General features: G+C 38.9%; 1 protein-coding gene and 1 long non-coding RNA gene across 8 annotated transcripts in view; one reads left to right on the top strand and one right to left on the bottom strand.

The window, feature by feature from the left end:
* LOC127560923 (uncharacterized) overlaps positions 1 to 16,915 on the bottom strand; it is a 33,124-nt gene that overhangs the window by 15,350 nt on the left and 859 nt on the right. Inside the window, exon 1 of one of the 6 annotated variants that reach the window (XR_007953433.1) lies at positions 3,860 to 3,937. The exons of the other annotated variants lie outside the window; for them this stretch is intronic. This is a non-coding gene — a long non-coding RNA (uncharacterized LOC127560923). Of the gene's footprint in view, positions 1 to 3,859; positions 3,938 to 16,915 lie in introns of those variants that run through there. 6 annotated transcript variants of the gene reach the window in all.
* LOC127560919 (polyunsaturated fatty acid lipoxygenase ALOX12-like) lies at positions 1,353 to 16,269 on the top strand. 2 transcript variants are annotated; one of them, XM_051995887.1, is made up of 14 exons: positions 1,357 to 1,682; positions 3,883 to 4,093; positions 4,843 to 4,924; positions 5,063 to 5,185; positions 5,320 to 5,423; positions 5,731 to 5,891; positions 6,890 to 7,033; positions 7,319 to 7,528; positions 9,146 to 9,232; positions 10,267 to 10,436; positions 13,076 to 13,197; positions 14,768 to 14,868; positions 15,001 to 15,168; positions 15,278 to 16,269. In XM_051995887.1, exons 1-14 carry the CDS (start codon positions 1,428 to 1,430, stop codon positions 15,455 to 15,457), a joined length of 2,118 nt encoding a protein of 705 aa, XP_051851847.1. In that variant the 5' UTR covers positions 1,357 to 1,427; the 3' UTR covers positions 15,458 to 16,269. The 2 variants fall into 2 exon arrangements, with proteins under 2 accessions (XP_051851848.1, XP_051851847.1); XM_051995888.1 differs by lacking the exon at positions 15,001 to 15,168 and having other exon boundaries at positions 1,353 to 1,682.

The following is a 16,915-nucleotide window of genomic DNA, read 5'->3' as shown; positions in this document are numbered from 1 at the left end:
TTTTCTCTGGCAGTCCCTCAGGCCTAAAATGCTCTCCTTTCTCATCTTCTGGATTCCTTTATGTCCCCACCAAAATGCTATCTTCTACAGGAAGCCCTTCCCAACCACTCTTTAATCTTAGTACTTTCAGTCTGTTAATTATATCCTATTTATCCTATATAGGCTTGGCATGTACATATTGGTTTGCTTTTTGTTTTCCCATTAGATTATGAGCTCCTGGACTTGACTCTCTTGGCTTTTTCTATGTTCCAGTGTTTAGCATAGTATCTGATACTGAAAAAAGATAGATTTGGAATGAGATCTGGGCTCAATTCTGACAGTACTATTGGGACCTTGAACAAATTCCTTCTCTGAGTCTAAATTCTCCTAAGGAATGGGGAGGAACTGGCTAGGTCTCTGAGTGGTGAAAAGGCAGGGAGCTAGACCAGAAAGAAGCTTAAAGTTCTTTCCAGTTCTAAATCTAAGATCCCATTAAGGGATACTAGAGAATTTCTTTGCTAGTCTTTTGGGAGTGATATGCTTGTTCTATTGTTAGGTTTCCTTGGGACAGCACAAAGAGTATTTTTCAGGATCTGGGAAGCTGGCTATGCTGAGCTGTTTGAGGGAAGATCTGAACTCCCTGAAAAAGAGATCATAGAAAAGAATGTTCAGTAAAATCTGGCCTATGAATTCCTGCAGCCAAGCCCAGTGGAGAACAGTGTCACCATCTGAGCCTGCCCTGCCCCTTTTCAAACATGCTTTCCTGAGCTCACTAGAATTCCCCTTAAAGTTCCACACCTCAAGTCCCTTACCTAAGTATTCTCAGAGTCCTCGTTTAAAAAACAACAACAACAACTACTTCTATGTTGGAAGCAAAGCACAGATAAATAATGCTTTTGTTGCACTGAAATAAACATGAGTAGGAATCCTGACACTAGCTGTGTGATTTTAGACAAGTCATTTAGGCTCTCTGGATTTCAGTTGACTCTTCTGTAAAATGAGGACTCTACTACTTAAGGGAGGAGTGTGAGGAAGGCACCTGGGAAAAATCTAAAACTCTAGAAATGAGAGTCATGTCATAAAACATGGATTGTATAAGCTGGAAGAGAACACAGAAATCATATCCTACTCTGAAAATCATCTTTAAAACAAAACCAAATACAACAAAAACTTAAGAGAAGTCACTTTGTCAGACTTAAGCTATTTAGGATTCAGGAAGGGACAGTGTGGGGAGCCCCCAACCAAAAAAAGGCAAGTTTCCTGTTTCTGATAACCAAGCCCTTTTATTTCCTATACTAGGAGTCCTAATCATCTTAAAAAGAAACCCCACACATTCCCCCTTCCCTGCCCATTTTCCAGGGCAGGTCCAGGCCCATCCCCCGGGTGGGGAAAGTGGAAGTGCCAACATTTTGAGAAGGGTGGGGATAGCTGTAGGTACATAGGCGGGTATGGGAAGGGCTTCTTCACTAAAAAGCTTTGAGTGTGCCTTGGAGAATCACTGGACAGTGAGAGGGCTCGGAGCAACTTTCCCGTTACTCTTCTCACAGCAGCCAGAGTCTCCAAGACAGATGGGTCGCTACCGGGTCCGAGTGGCCACTGGAAACTTTGCTTTCTCAGGGTCCAACAACCAGGTGCAGCTTTGGTTGGTAGGGCTCCGTGCAGAGGCGGAACTGGGGCTTCGGCTACGGCCAGCTCGAGGACAGGTCAGTGAAGGGGATAAGGATGTGAAGAGAATTGGGAACTGGGTAATTTAAGTGTCATGCACTAGGACAACTGAGAGAGGATCAGGAAAAAGTTCTGGGTCAGGGATTTCTAGCTTACTGCCATGCTGAGCCTAGTTTGAAGGAAAATGACAAAGTTGGAGCATAAGGGACACCTAGAACTCTTCTCTTCTCTTGGACAATGGACTTGAACGGGAAGAAACCTCAAAAGGGCATAATCACAAACTATGTATGGCATTCTGGGATCCCCAGGGCCATTTACCTTGGAGCCAAAAAGCAGAGGAGAAGAGGGAAGGGATCTTTATAGAAACAATGCTAGACTTGGAGCTAGTGGATCTGAGGTAAGGTCCCCCACTCTGCCACTGAAGCTCTAGTTTGTTCTTAAGTGGCCAAATTGCTTCACCTTTCTGGGAATAAGTAGGGTGATTGACCTATATATCAGATAGGCTTGTTATAGACAAAGTTCTTTGAAAAGCACTATGAAAATGTGACATATTCCTATTGTCCCTTTTCCCCTGGTTCTCTTAGAATTTTAAAAATTAGTAAACAAAAACCTATTTTTTTCTCCCTCCAATCCTGCTTCTCTATGAAAAAGAAAAAAAAAAATGCTTCGTCAAGCAAATCACTTCCTAAATTAGACATATTCAAAACACAGATCTTAATTTGCAACGAAATACCCAGGTGAGAGAAAACACAGGGCAACCAAAATAATGAAAATTTAATAGCGTTTATTGCTAGCTAGTGACTGAACCCCACCAGAACAGGGGAGTCAGCAAATGAGTGGTCTCAGGGCCACATATTTATAGAAAGACGAGAGAGACATCAAAATGTTTCTTGATACATTTATCATAATAAAAGGAATTTCTATTCTAGACATAAGGCAACAATTATCATCAGACAGGCAATAAGATAGTATTTCTTTATGTTTATCAAATTGTCAAGGTCTTAGCTTTTTTAGGGCAGTGCATCTGAGAGTGTAAAAATACCATCCACATTAGGGCATGAAGAGTTAGTAACAAACTTCTAACTAAAGAATTTCAAGATTATTTTTCTCATGGTCCCATCTGGGGTACTTTTCCACTTCAGCACCCTGAATCCAACAAATCATGGGTCCTCTGAAATGATGGTTGTTAAACAATTTTTAGGTCTTTTAAAATTCTCTATTTACAATGTTATTGTATAGTATTCTGATTCTGCTCATTTTTCTCTGCATCAGTCCATACAAGTCTTTCCCAAGTTTCTCTAATTCTCCATCATTTTTTACCGCATAGTATATTCCATTACATTCATCCCCAGACTCTTTGATACTGATCTCACTGCTTGCCCCTTGACTACTTTGAAAAGCTGTTCTCTGGGGTAGATTATTTATAATCTAGAATTTATTATTTATAAGATGTGTATGAAGTGTACAATTCACAGAAGATTATTTCTAGAAAGAATCCTAGAAGGTATCTAGTCTAACTCTCACATTCTTTTTACCTCTTAAAATCCTACTCATCCATCATGGCTCAGCCTCTAGTACCATATCCTCCATAGGTTTTCCAATTCTTGCCTCCTCTACTGAATTTGTTTTTTTTTCTCCAAACTAATCACTTTTCTTAAACTTATGTTACTTAAACATTTAAAAAATTTTATTTAATTGTACTGACCCCAACTATTCAAGTATAATCCTATAGCATCCATAATGGTATCCAACAAGTACATAGAACATAAGAGAGAAAGAACCTTGGAAATGTAATTCAATTTATCAAATAATACCTACTATGAATTTACATTGTGATCATTTAATCTAACTCCTTCACTTTATAAATGAGGACACTTGAGGTTCAAGATCACATGTATTATAAGGGGCTAGGTTTGTTTATCTTCAGCAACAACAGTGTAAATGAACAGTAAGTTCATTCCTCACATTTAATCTCACAGTGACCCCCCCAGAGAGGAGAACAAGGCTCTGGGTTGCATAGTAGATGGTTACCTGTCAAACTTCTTTTCAACATAGAGGCAAAGTATCTTCAGATATAGGTTCAAATTTTACTATATTTATGACATTAGGCAAGTCCCTTTAATTTTGAAGCTTCAGGTTCCTCATTTATAAAATCTATAAAAATACAAGCTGTTGTGAGTTATGATTTCAGTTCTCCGCCTCCTGATTGACTTACTTTTCCTTCTACCCACGCTGTAGATGGAGGATTTTGAAGTTGATGTCTCAGAAGACCTGGGTCCCCTCCAGTTTGTGAAGCTTCGTAAAATTCATCTTCTGATAAAGGATGCATGGTTCTGCAACTATATAACTGTTTGGGTCTTTGAACAGAGTGTGGAAGAGAAAGAAATAGTATTCCCCTGTTACCGCTGGGTAGAAGGAGATGGTATCATCTGCCTTCCTGAGACCACTGGTGAGAAAGATGGAACCTGAAGTAAGGAGAGGGCAAAGGACTTAGTCCTGGAAGGGAGTTTAGGGATCAGCCAAATTATTGACCTTGTTAATGGAAAAGGAACTGAGGCACCTTAAAAGAATATGAAAGGTGGGGTGTGGTTGGAATTAAAGTTAAAAAACAGGAGGGACTTGTTAAGGAAAGGACAAGAAGGAAGGAAGAAAACACAAGAAAGGGAAGGTACAAGGAAGGCACAACAAGGGGGCAGGAGGTCAGAAGCAGAGGGAGCTGGAAGAAAAGTTAGGTGACAATTCTATAACATAAAGCAGTAGCTTTAGCTAGGTGAGGTTGGGATATGAGGAAGAGAATGTACAGTGTATGACTTTAGGAAGTTAATAACAGAGAAAGGTGACAATAAAGGCCTCAGAGTAGAAAATGCAAAGAATGTGATTTTGGAAAACAAGAGGTATGAGAGTAAAAGTTGGGCAGGGCCAGAAAACATAATGTTCAGAACTGAGAAAGGGGTAAGATGGGGATAAGAAGCTTGGGATGAGGACTCAGAAGAATAGGAACTCTGCTCTGAGACTGGGTAGCAGATAAGAAAAGGTATAAGAAATTAGCTTGATATGGAAGCAGAGAGGAACAGAAAATGGGGATGAGATTCAGGAAATTGGTGAACTGGGGGCTGGGAGGGGGGGGACAGAACAGCTTGGAAGCACATACATGGAGATGGATCAGGTAAGTGAGATCTTGTTTCCATGCTTCCCCAGCTTGGATGATAAGAAATGAATCCCAAGACCTGTTTCAAAAACATCAAGAAGAAGAGCTGAAGGCGAGAAGGACACTCTATGGGTGATGTCCCTGACCCTTGATCTCTCAGTAATTTAAGCTCAGACTCCTGGGCTCCACCTTATTTACACTGTGACCCTTGATCCTTTGGTGGCCTCTAATTTTCACTAACCCTTTTATTTTTAATCCTTTTGATTCCAGCTGGGCCAGCTGGAAGAAAGGGATACCATTATCAGTGGCTGCAGCATCAGAGAAAGACCTGCCCCTGGATGCAAGATTCCATGAGGAAAAGAAGGCTGACTTCGAAAGAACACGGGTTTTGGGGTAGGAATGAGACAAGAGACAAAAACTGGGCTTTGGGGTGGAAGTTTCCAGGCAAAATGGTAGATATAGGGTTTGGAGAGGGCATTCAAGCATCTAATTCCCAACTAACCCAATTCCTTTACTCCTTATCCTAGGGTGACAGAAATTGCCCTTAAACGTCTGTACACCGCCCTGAGCTCCTGGAATAGCTTGGAAGATTTTGACCAAATCTTCTGGGGTGGCAAGAGTGCCCTGGCCAGTAAATAACAGCCCCATAACCTTCCAATTCAAGCTCATCTTCTCCAATGACCCATCCATGACATTCTGTTCTCCCCTTCTCCATATCAATAACACTCAACTTCTCCTAAATACTCTATCACTGTTGTCTTTCCACTGACTATTTTATCTAGAAATGTCTATAAAGGTAACTCACTTTAGGTGTCTCTTTTGAGGATTTCCTGAGGGTCGGGGCATCTGAAGGTTGGGGGCCCAAATGTTTGGGACCCTGAGGAGAGTCCAAACACAGAGGCCTTTGGGGTGCTATGATTTCTACTTTTTGTTCCCAGAGAGGGTGCGCCTATCCTGGAAGGATGATGATTTTTTTGGCTACCAATTCCTCAATGGTGTCAATCCCACACTGCTGAGAAAATCCTCTTCACTCCCCACTCGACTGGTGATTCCCCCAGGGACAGAGGATCTTAAGGCCCAGCTGGAAAAAAAACTCCAGGTAACACTCTTCTCTCTACTCCCAATTCTTTTTTCTTCCTTGTAACTTCTCTGATGATACAGAATTTTAAAAGCTTCAAGGGATCAAATTAGGTGAGTTTCTAAATACATTGCTCAAAGTTTGGGGAAAAGGTAAAATGCCATAAGATACCTTGTTTTTAAAAACTGAAGAACCCTAATTAAATTCTGGAAAAATAATAATCAATCATAGAAGTACAATTGGAAGAGTCAACAGTAGTAACTAAATACCTTTCCTTCATGGAAAACTTATTTTGTGGCAATCTTGAGAATATGTAAAATAAAAGGAAGAGGAACATAAAAATAAAATGAACCTAGTATTCTTTTTCTGGAGAATCTGGAATACAAAAGAAACAACACAAAAAAGAAGAAACAAATGGAGACAGGAACAGATTAACAAATGAAGACTCTTCATATAGATCTTAGTACTGGACCTCATCACATAGAGAAAGGGAGAGAGAAGGGAGTCAAGAGATTAAATGACTTCAGGAAAATGTCTTGGAAAAGATGGCAGGAGAGGGCTTAGGAATTTAGAAGAGATGAAAGGAAGATTGAGAAGAGGGAAAATAAAATTTTTGGAAGAAGAAAAATGAAGTATGAAAGTGGGAAAAGAAGGCAAATGATATGAGAGAAGAACAAGACTATCTAAACAAAGGACCCTTAAATGTAAATAGAAAGGACTCTGGAGTCAGAAGACTTGGTTTCTAACCCCTGCTTTGCTTTAGTAGATGTGTGACCCTTGGATAAATCATTTCACTTCTCTGGGTCTCAATTTTCTCCACTATAAAATGAAAGGTTGAACTAGATGACCTCCAAGGTACCTTCCAGGTTTCAAATTCTATGTGCTTGGGTCCAGTTAAGAATCTGGACTCTCTTTTAGTCCTTTTTGCTAATGTTTTGACTGTCTCTGATATTAAAATTGTTGTTCCACATTAAGCTTGGAAACTTGACCTTAGACTCAGACTAATATATATCCCCCAGGAGGGTTGCCTCTTTGAAGTTGACTTTTCACTGTTAGCTGGAATCCAGGCCAATGTGATCCAGGGAGAGAGGCAACATCTGGCTGCTCCCCTACTTATGTTAAAGATGGAGCCTGATGGGAAGCTGCTCCCCATGGTCATCCAGGTGAGAGAACCTAGGCATCCTTCTACTCAGCTCTCTTATTCATCCTTCCATCATCCCACTGACCCATTTCCTGAGACAAAGACCTTTGACTCTGCTCTATTTAATCAACTCTTCTTCCTTTCAAAAACCCATGTAGTTCAATAAAAAGAGCAGTGACTGGAATAAAGGCCTTGGATTCATATCCACTACCTGTCTAATGTTGGGCAAGTCAATTAACATCCGCTGGGCCTCTGAGGTTCCTGCCAGTTTTTGATCTATGGTTGTATTGATTCTTTTGTCCTCCAGCTCCAACTGCCTGGCTCTGATTCTCCAGTTCCACCACTCTTCCTGCCTTCAGATCCCTCCCTCACTTGGCTCTTGGCCAAGGCTTGGGTCAAAAATTCTGACTTCCAGCTGCATGAATTGCAAGCACATCTGTTGAAGACTCATTTGATGGCTGAAGTGTTTGCTGTAGCCACCATGAGGTGCCTCCCAGGGATGCACCCCATCTTTAAGGTACCTACTTTACCTTCCAGCTATCCTTGACATCCCATCCTTCTGGGATTAGATTGGGAAAGGACTGTCAAATAATATTCATATAGGATTTCTTTATACCAATTATACATTATGTGTTTCAACTGACAGCAAAGAATTCTGGGAGGCAGCTTTAGTACACCTGAAAGAACAAATCACTTTTCTTCTCTAGGTCTTAATTTCCTCCTTTGTGAAATGAAATTGAACTAATGATATCTCAGGTTCTTTCTACTTCTCACATTCTAAGGTTCTAAATTGTAATAATGCAGATACTGAGCTAAGCATTCATTGTGTGCCTGGCATTGATAAAATCTCTGAAGGATTAAGAAATTATGTGGCCTCTGCCTTCAAGAGGTTCATGATATACATACAAAGCTGTAATAAATTCGGTGCTCACTCTTTCATTATTTCTTTTTTTTGCTGAAGCAATTGGGGTTAAATGACTTGCCCAGGGTCACACAGCTGAGAAGTGTTAAGTGTCTGAGACCAGTTTTGATCTCAGGTCCTCCTGACTTCAGGGGTGCTGCTCTATCCATTGCACCAACTAACTGCCCCTCACTCTTTCTTTTTAATATCTACCAGCACACTTTCCCTTTCGTATTCCTTTCCCTACTGACCCTTGCTCAATTCTACTCTTCACTTTTTTCTCTTCTTTCTCTCCCTCTCTTTCACTTGCTTTCCCTCACCTCGCCCCCTCCCCACTTCTAATAGCGATAGCAACAAACATGGTACAGGTGTGGTCTAAGTTACCTGAACTGGAGAGTTTGTACAGGAGTGAGCAGCTCTTAAAGATTGGGGGACTAAATTTGTGTAGATTTGAAATTTGTTAAGGACTTTGGACTTTATCCTGGATATTTTACCTGGATAGGTATTTTAAGAATATTAATCAGCATAGAGTAGAATAGAGAGATAAAAAGTATTAAAAAAGTCCCGGAGAGGATGCCAGAACCTTGGGCGATCCATTACTGACTAGGGCAAAGAAGAAGAATCATTAATAAAAGCTAAGATAGAAATTACAGATATAAATGGTAAACATTTCCTCAATGATCCAAGAAAAAACTTTCTAAGAAAATATGGAAAATATGAGATTAAAGATTTTGAGCTAATCAGAAGAGAGTAGGCAAATGAAATGGATTTCCTCCAAAATACATATCAAGTGTTTCTCTTGCTCAAAAAATGTCCCCTACTTCCCATCATGTATTTTATAATTTGGACCCACAAATTGGACCCCTTCCTCTAATCAGTTTGGTCTTCCCCAACTATGATATGCTCAGTCCCACTTTCATACCTTTAAAACAAACAATGTCCTCAGATGTCTTACCCTTTCCTCTTATCTGAGTTTCTTATCCCTGAAAGAACCTTGAGAGGCCATCATTTTTTATCGTCTATTTATTTTTTATCTCTTTAAATTTTATATTATTTTATTTTTATTAGATTTTCTCTGATATTATCCCATTCCCATGCCAACTATGTAATCCATTCATATCCTTTATAATGCTTCTAATGTTCTTCTATTGTAGCACCATCTTTGTCCCAAGTCTATTGTCTTATGGAACATAAGCTTTCCCCTCTCTTATGTCCCCTGTCCTATTCCAACAGCTCCTGATACCTCACCTCCGTTATACACTGGAGATTAACACTCGTGCCAGGACCAAGCTCATCTCTGATGGGGGATTTTTTGATCAGGTATGAATGGGTGAGATTCAAGAGTTAAAAAAAAATATGAGAGTGTCAGGGAAGATTATGGACTTCCTCCCCAAGTACTTTTTTTTTTTCAATCCTTAGGAGCCCACAAAGACTTCCCTTTCCCACAGCTTCAATCAATCACCTGATTCTATCTTATTTTTAATCCAATTAAATATTATGCACAAGGCATTGTAACTATATGGTTAAACCAGATGTGAATGATCCCTATCCTCCATGAACTTACATAATGGTAGGAGATATACACAAATAATAACAAATTAGATGATGATTTAAAGGAAGAGTCAACAACAATGTAAGATTCAATGAAAGAGTTCATATCAACCTGGGAAGATGAAAGAAGGTCAGCAGCATCTGAGCTGGACCTCAAAGGAAAAAAAAGATTTCAATAGATAGATATGAAGCAATTGTATTCCACATGTAAGGACATTTTTCCAGTTTATCAGGAACATAGACATACAGTATATGAAGGGGAATAATGTGAAATAAAGTAAGAAATGTAGGAAGGACCCAGATTTGGGAGGGCCTTGAATGGCAAGGTGAAGAATTTGTACTTTATTCTATAATCTATAATCACTTAAGATTGAGGACAGAGCAATGACAGCATCACATCTATGCATTATCTTGAGCTGGGCTTCTTCAACTTTTCCTAATCACAATCCCTTTTAGGTGTACAAATCAAGCATTTATTGATAATAAATCATAATTGTATAACCCTCACAATCAGTTACATGAACCATAATTTAAGAAGTTAGGATATAAAGTATAATGGCAATACTGAAAGATGACCTAGAAAAGAAGAGCCTGGAGGCAAGGAAAGATGTTATTTCAATAATGCAGGTCAGAAGTAACAGGGGACATTGTTAAATGCACCTCAATGGTCTAGCAACTGATTGAACTTGAGAAAGAGGGAAAAGTGAAAAAGGACCTAACTAAATTCCTCCCAACTTCCTTTCTAATTCTTAAATTGGCTCCCCGCCTCCATCCCATCCTAACTCTCTATTCAACCAACACAGGCGGTGAATACTGGTGGGGGAGGTCACCTGGATGTCCTCCGAAGGGCAACAACTTGTCTGACCTATAGATCCCTCTGCCCTCCTGATGACCTGGCTGACCGAGGGCTTCTGGGGGTCCCATCAGCTCTCTATGCTCATGATGCCGTTCGGCTCTGGGACATTATCTCCCGGTGAGGAGGTGGCACCAAGGGGAGAGGGATGGATCAGAACAGGGGGAACATGCAATAGTGATAGGGCAAATGAGGACTGGGAACAAGACAATATAAACTAGGCAAACAAGATGGCCAAGACTGAAAGGATATATTAAAGAGTCATGAGATGGTAATCTAGGATATAAGAAAAAGAAGACAATGGAGGTATTTACATTAGTTTCATATCACTTTCTTCGAAATTAACTGTGAAGTAAGTAGTGAAGGTACTATAATTATAAAAAATGAATGATATGTTCATTTAACTACAGGTGAGGAAATTGAGACTGAGCATTACATTGGTTTGTTCTTAGTTACACAATGAGAAAAAGTAGGTACCTTAAAGATGGTATGCATCCCTGGAGGCACCTCATGGTGGCTACAGCAAACACTTCAGCCATCAAATGAGTCTTCCACAGATGTGCTTGCAATTTATGCAGCTGGAAGTCAGAATTTTTGACCCAAACTTTAAATTGATACAGAGAAAGTTGTCTAAATAAGTCTTCCAATTTAAATGGAGAGAAAAAGAAATAGAGAGAGTTAGGGGAGTGTGTGGGGAAAAAAAGAAAGACAGGAAGGGAGGGAGAGAGAGAAAAGCAGGTACAACACTGGTGAAAGAACACAAGTAAAGATGCCCAATAATTCACAGGATAGAGAATTCTAAGGGGGGAAAATCCCATAAATCCCTCAAATGCATAAAGGAAATATTATTCATGACAATAAGCACATCACTATTGAAAGTTATGACTTAATCAAATAGAAAAGAACCATGGGATGGGGGATGTTATGGACTAAGCTCTAAGCTTTAGGACAATATGGTAATTCTGATTAGTGACTAGAATGAGATGAAATATTCATACACTATAAACCATTTGACAAAAGGAAGTTCACTCAAGCAGAGCACAGATATGATTTGTAAAGCAAATTTACAGAAATCGTTCAATAGCTCCCCACAACTCCATATAAGTACAACAATGCAAAGGGTCAGCAGGAGATCTTTCCTTCCAGGGCATTCAGAAGTCCACCAAAGCTAAAGAGTATTAATTATTCATGGGTTGAGCTTTTATGCCTCAGGACACTGATCTTTCCAACTCTTATGACCATGTAACCATTTCAGTAAAATCTTTTTTTCTTTTTTAGCATGTATAAATAAGCATGCACTTATTTGTGTATATTAGTACTGTATATTATATATCCTTGTATACATTATATAAGAAGTATATAAGCTTTAAAAGATTAAAAAGTATGAAATAAAGAAGAAATAATAGGTGAATCAAAAAGGAGTCACTGGAGTATACTAAGTGAAGAAAGTGTTTAGATCTCCACTTATATAAAATCACTTTGGCCACAGTGTACAGGATGAATTGGAGAGAAGAGAGGTGAAGAAAATAAAACAATTAAGAAGTTGTTACAATAGTCCAGGCAAGAGGTGATAAGGGCCAATGTAATGATAAGAGGAGTTAGCTGTGTGAGAAAGAGAATGAAGCAAGACATGTCACAGAAGTAGAAAAGGCAACATTTTGGCTGTTTCCTGGATATGTGGGGTGAGGGAGAAAGAGGAGAGTACAAAGATAGTACCTAGGTTGCAAACCTGGGAGAGCAAATTTCAAAAGCTTTCAGAGAAAGTACAGAATAAGATCCTATGATCTAAAACTTCATAGTCAAAGGTAGCCTTGGAAGGATGGGAAGCTCTCAAAAATGAAGGAAACAAACAGAAACAATGTTAAGGAAAAAGAGAGAATTGTTTAAAGAGACTTTTTAGCAAACAGCCTTACTTGGGGATAAAAACAAAAGAGCAGAATAATCTTATAAGAAAAATGTCAGTGACCTGACTCTGATAAGGAATGTTAAGAACAACAAAAAATTTTCTAAATTACTTATGGGCAAATAAGGACCAAAGTGGAGACAGGACCACTGCTTTAATAGATGACATGAAGATAGAGCAAAGACAAAAGAATACAATTGTTTTCTTGGCCAACAAGAATGATCTTTGGGTTGGAAAGAAGAGAAAGAAAATGGTGAAAAGTTTAAAAAACAAAACAAAACAGGATAAATTAGTAGAGGGTAGAAAACCTAACTCCTCTGGGCAAGATCAAATCACCTAGCCCAAATTAATCCCATTGTTAAACTAATATTAGTGATATGAAAGGAGAGGAGAACCTTTGCTGCAGGACTGGAGAAGAACAAAGGTCCTAACTATCCAAAGAGAAAAGAGAAGGCAGAAGACTGGAAAGATATAGGAAACTTTCATTCATTTAAAAGTGCCAGCATATAAAGAGATACTAAATTTGTTCTGTGCCTCAAGGGGCAGCAGTAGGAGCAATGAGGAAAGTGGTAACAAAGGAACACCCACTTTCTTTGATGTAGAGAAGCTTCTTAATATACAGTTACCTCAGTTAATGAACTACCTCAGGAGGTTTCCTCTCATTGATGATTTTCAAATAAAGGGGAAAAAAAATCACAACCTGTTGATGATGATATGATATAGAGAAAGGATTTTTAAAATCAGTTTGGGATGAAAAAAGATGCTCTTTGAATTTCCTTCTAATTCTGAGTCTTTTGGAAGCCCACCTGTCCCCCTTAGGTGCTTTTCCCTAACCTCTTTCTCTTTTGGAGAACAGATATGTGCAAGGAATAGTCCAGATCCATTATCTGGAAGACGAGGTTGTGCGGAGTGACCCTGAGCTACAGGCTTGGTGCCGAGAGATCACTGAGATTGGGCTGTGTAAGGCACAGGAACGAGGTAAGACTTGACATCTCTCAAAGGAAAAATCACCTCCCTTTTCTTCTAAATCCTTCCTAGAAACCTCTTTAAAAGCTTCTCTGCGCTCTCCTATCTTTGTTTAATTGTTTGCAAGCCTAGGGGTCATCTAAAATTATCTTATATCTTAGTCCTCTTACATTTCCCTACATTTTGTTTCCTTATTCCAGGTATTTACAAACAAGCCCATCTCACAAACACAAGGCACATAAAGCAGGTGGTACCTCATGGCAACAGGGTTCTGGTTGCTAGTAGATAGATCTTGGGATCTCCATCCTCCAACTTTATAGCCTCTACTCGAGGATAAAACTGAGAGACAAAGACAAAATTCCTCTTTTCTCACTTCTAATTCTCTAGCTTCTCCAACAGACCGGACCTTTTTCTCCTATCCCTATCTGCTGTAAGCCACTATATATTAGTTTTTGTACATCTCTAAACTTGTGTCAAAAGTTACAATGTAAAGGAATTTGTCAGAACAGAAAAACCTGTGAAAGAAGGAAGTTTCTAAATTTTTCTAAATACTAAAAGTGACAAGAGAAATAAGATTTTTGATCATATAAATTCTTTTTTTTAAATAAAGCTTTTTATTTTTAAAACATATGCACACTATATCCCAAAGAGATCTTAAAGAAGGGAAAGGTACCTGTATGTGCAAGAATGTTTGTAGCAGCCCTCTTTGTAGTGGCCAGAAACTGGAAACTGAGTGGATGCCCTTCAATTGGAGAATGGCTGAATAATTTATGGTATACGAATATTAGGGAATATTATTGCTCTATAAGAAATGACCAGTAGGATGATTTCAGAAAGGCCTGGAGAGACTTACATTAACTAATGCTTAGTGAAATGAATAGGACCAGGAGATCATTATATATTTCAACAATACTATATGATGATCAATTCTGATGGATGTGGTCCTCTTCAACAATGAGATGAACCAAATCACTTCTAATAGAGCAGTAATGAACTGAATCAGCTACACCCAGCGAAAGAACTCTGGGAGAATTCCCAATCTCTCTATTTTTGTCCGCCTGCATTTTTGATTTCCATCACAGGCTAATAATGGTACGCTATTTCAAAGTCCGATGGTTTTTATACAGCAAAATATCTATTTGGACATGTATACATATATTAAATTTTTAACTTATATACTTCAACATATTTAACATGTATTGGTCAACCTGCCATCTGGGGTAATGGGTGGGGAGAAGGAGAGGAAAAGTTGGAACAAAAGGTTTTGCAATTGTCAATGCTGAAAAATTACCCATGCATATATCTTGTAAATAAAAAGCTATAACAAAAAAAAAAAAAAAAAAAACATATGCACAGATAATTTGACATTGATCCTTGCATAGCCTTGGGTTTCAGATTTTCTCCTCCTTCCCCCTCCCTCTTCCCCAAGATGGCAAACAATTCAATATAGTTCATATAACTTCTAAGAGGCAAAATTTTCCTAAGTCTGCATATCCCAGGATCTTGGCCACTTCAGGAGAACACCAGCCCTTTTTTCCCCCTTGAGTTTCCTATTTCTTCTACAAATTCTTCTCTTTTCTAGGGTTTCCTGTATCTTTCCAGTCTCGTGATGAGCTTTGCCATTTTGTCACCATGTGCATCTTTACATGCACAGCTCAACATTCCGCCGTTAATCAAGGACAGGTAAAGTAATTTGCAAATCTGAATCCCTGACTGTATGTGGACTAAATACTTTTCTTTATTGGGGGAAGAGTTTGGAGGAAGGAAACTAAGGGCTCAGATCTTAAGTAATTTCAGTGTATATCCTAATTACAGCTAGACTGGTATACCTGGGTTCCTAATGCTCCATGCACTATGAGGCAGCCACCACCAACTACAAAGGATGTAACATTAGAGATGGTGATGGCCACATTGCCCAATGTCCATCAAGCTTGTATCCAGATGACTATTTCATGGCACTTGGGTCGGTTCCAGCCAGACATGGTAAGAGCTAGAGCCAATAGAGAGAACAGGGTCTGGGGGTAAGAGAATAGAAAGGTAGGGGGCTAGAGATCTAAAGCTCATAACTGTGAAATGACCTTCTCTGTCTCAGGTACCCCTGGGTCATCACAAAGAGCAATACTTCTCAGGACCTGGGCCCCAAGCTGTACTAAACCGTTTCCAGGAAGATTTATATACTCTGGAAAGGGAGATTGTGGCTCGAAATGAAAGTTTGGACCTGCCTTATGAATACCTTAAGCCAAGCCGAATAGAAAACAGTGTTACTATCTAAGTTAACACCTGGCTGACCACGACTCTGATTGGATTGGAAAAGCCCCATTTCCTTCCCTAATTCTTTTACAAAAAAATCACAAACTTGGAGATCTGTCCTCACACTTGACCTACTTCATTTTTTCACACTCCTCCTTGCCTGAGGAGAGGGCCTTTCTTCTTCTGGTATAAAACAAGCTTAATATCACACTCTAGTGTCATGAGTTTATATCAAATCCTTGACAATACTATTTTCCCATTTCCCACACATGCTTCTTATTTTCTGGTACTGATGTTCCTGTAAAGAAAAACCTTCTTTGACTCTAGTCCTTGGGCAGACATCCCTTCCACATCATTTTGCCTAAGGATGGGAAAGTTTCCAGTTCATAGCACTGATAGTCCCTCTAGCTATACCACCTTACTGCTTCTGTGTCCTTTCATTTCTGTGACCCTTTGCCACAATCTGTAATTAATAAGTAACATATCTATATACTATTAAGTCTTCTCAGTATTTGCTCAGAGAACAAAATAACTGCATTACTGGTATAAGGCCACTGACTAATACTAACTTTCACTGTACCATCCAGATGATATCCTAGGATACAGTCATCTTCCATAAAACAGTTCTCCAAACAGCTTTTAAAGTCAGCTATCTGTTGATATAACTAAATCTCTTTTGAAGCTGTTTTGATCATCATCTTGTACCACCACTAAGAGTAAATGATTTTATGCCCTTGTTATAAATTTGCCTCTTTTAAGTTTCATGGGGATACTTTGTAGTTCTGCTATGCCACAATTTACAATCTTTAATAAAATCTTTTCTTCATCTTTTCATTATGTGTAACAACTTGCTTCTAAAACACTTTAAAATTATTCAGAGTAGGGTATGTCATTATCTTGTGATCTTTAAAAATCTAGATAAAACAGGTAATCTTATCTCTATTTTACACAAGGATACACAGATTCAGAAGCTAAATAACTTACCCTATATCACCAAGGTAATATTGGAGGTGAGACTTTAACCCAGGATTTGGATTCCAAATCAACCTTACTTTTTCTACTACACCATGCTGACTCTCCAATGATAAACACTAAACCTGTTAATCTGCTCACAAAGAAGCTCCTCCAACCCAATTCTTTAGTAACTCATGATGTTTCAAGACTTATAACATGTTTCCTTGGTAACAACCTTATATTGTAGGAAATAAAAATAATATTTCCATTTTTGTCAGATAAGGAAACTGAGATTCATAAAAGTTAATCAAATTATTCAAAATCAGAGTAGAATAGAGTAGAACAGAAGCAGGTCTACTGATTACCTATAAAGGCCTCTTACTGCCACAACTGCATTTGGCATTCTCTGTACCAGCTCCAAGTCTGTTTTACTTTTCTCTAAGTTCATGAGGCAGAATTAAATACAATATTGCAAGTGTAGGTACATGACTGTTTTGTAGGAAGAAAAGTGTAGGAAAGAGCATTT

The sequence above is a fragment of the Antechinus flavipes genome, chromosome 4 (genome assembly GCF_016432865.1).
Source record: "Antechinus flavipes isolate AdamAnt ecotype Samford, QLD, Australia chromosome 4, AdamAnt_v2, whole genome shotgun sequence".
In the NCBI taxonomy this organism is placed as follows: domain Eukaryota; kingdom Metazoa; phylum Chordata; class Mammalia; order Dasyuromorphia; family Dasyuridae; genus Antechinus; species Antechinus flavipes.
The sequence above is the reverse complement of the archived record's forward strand: the minus strand, read 5'-3'. Positions and strand labels throughout refer to the sequence as shown.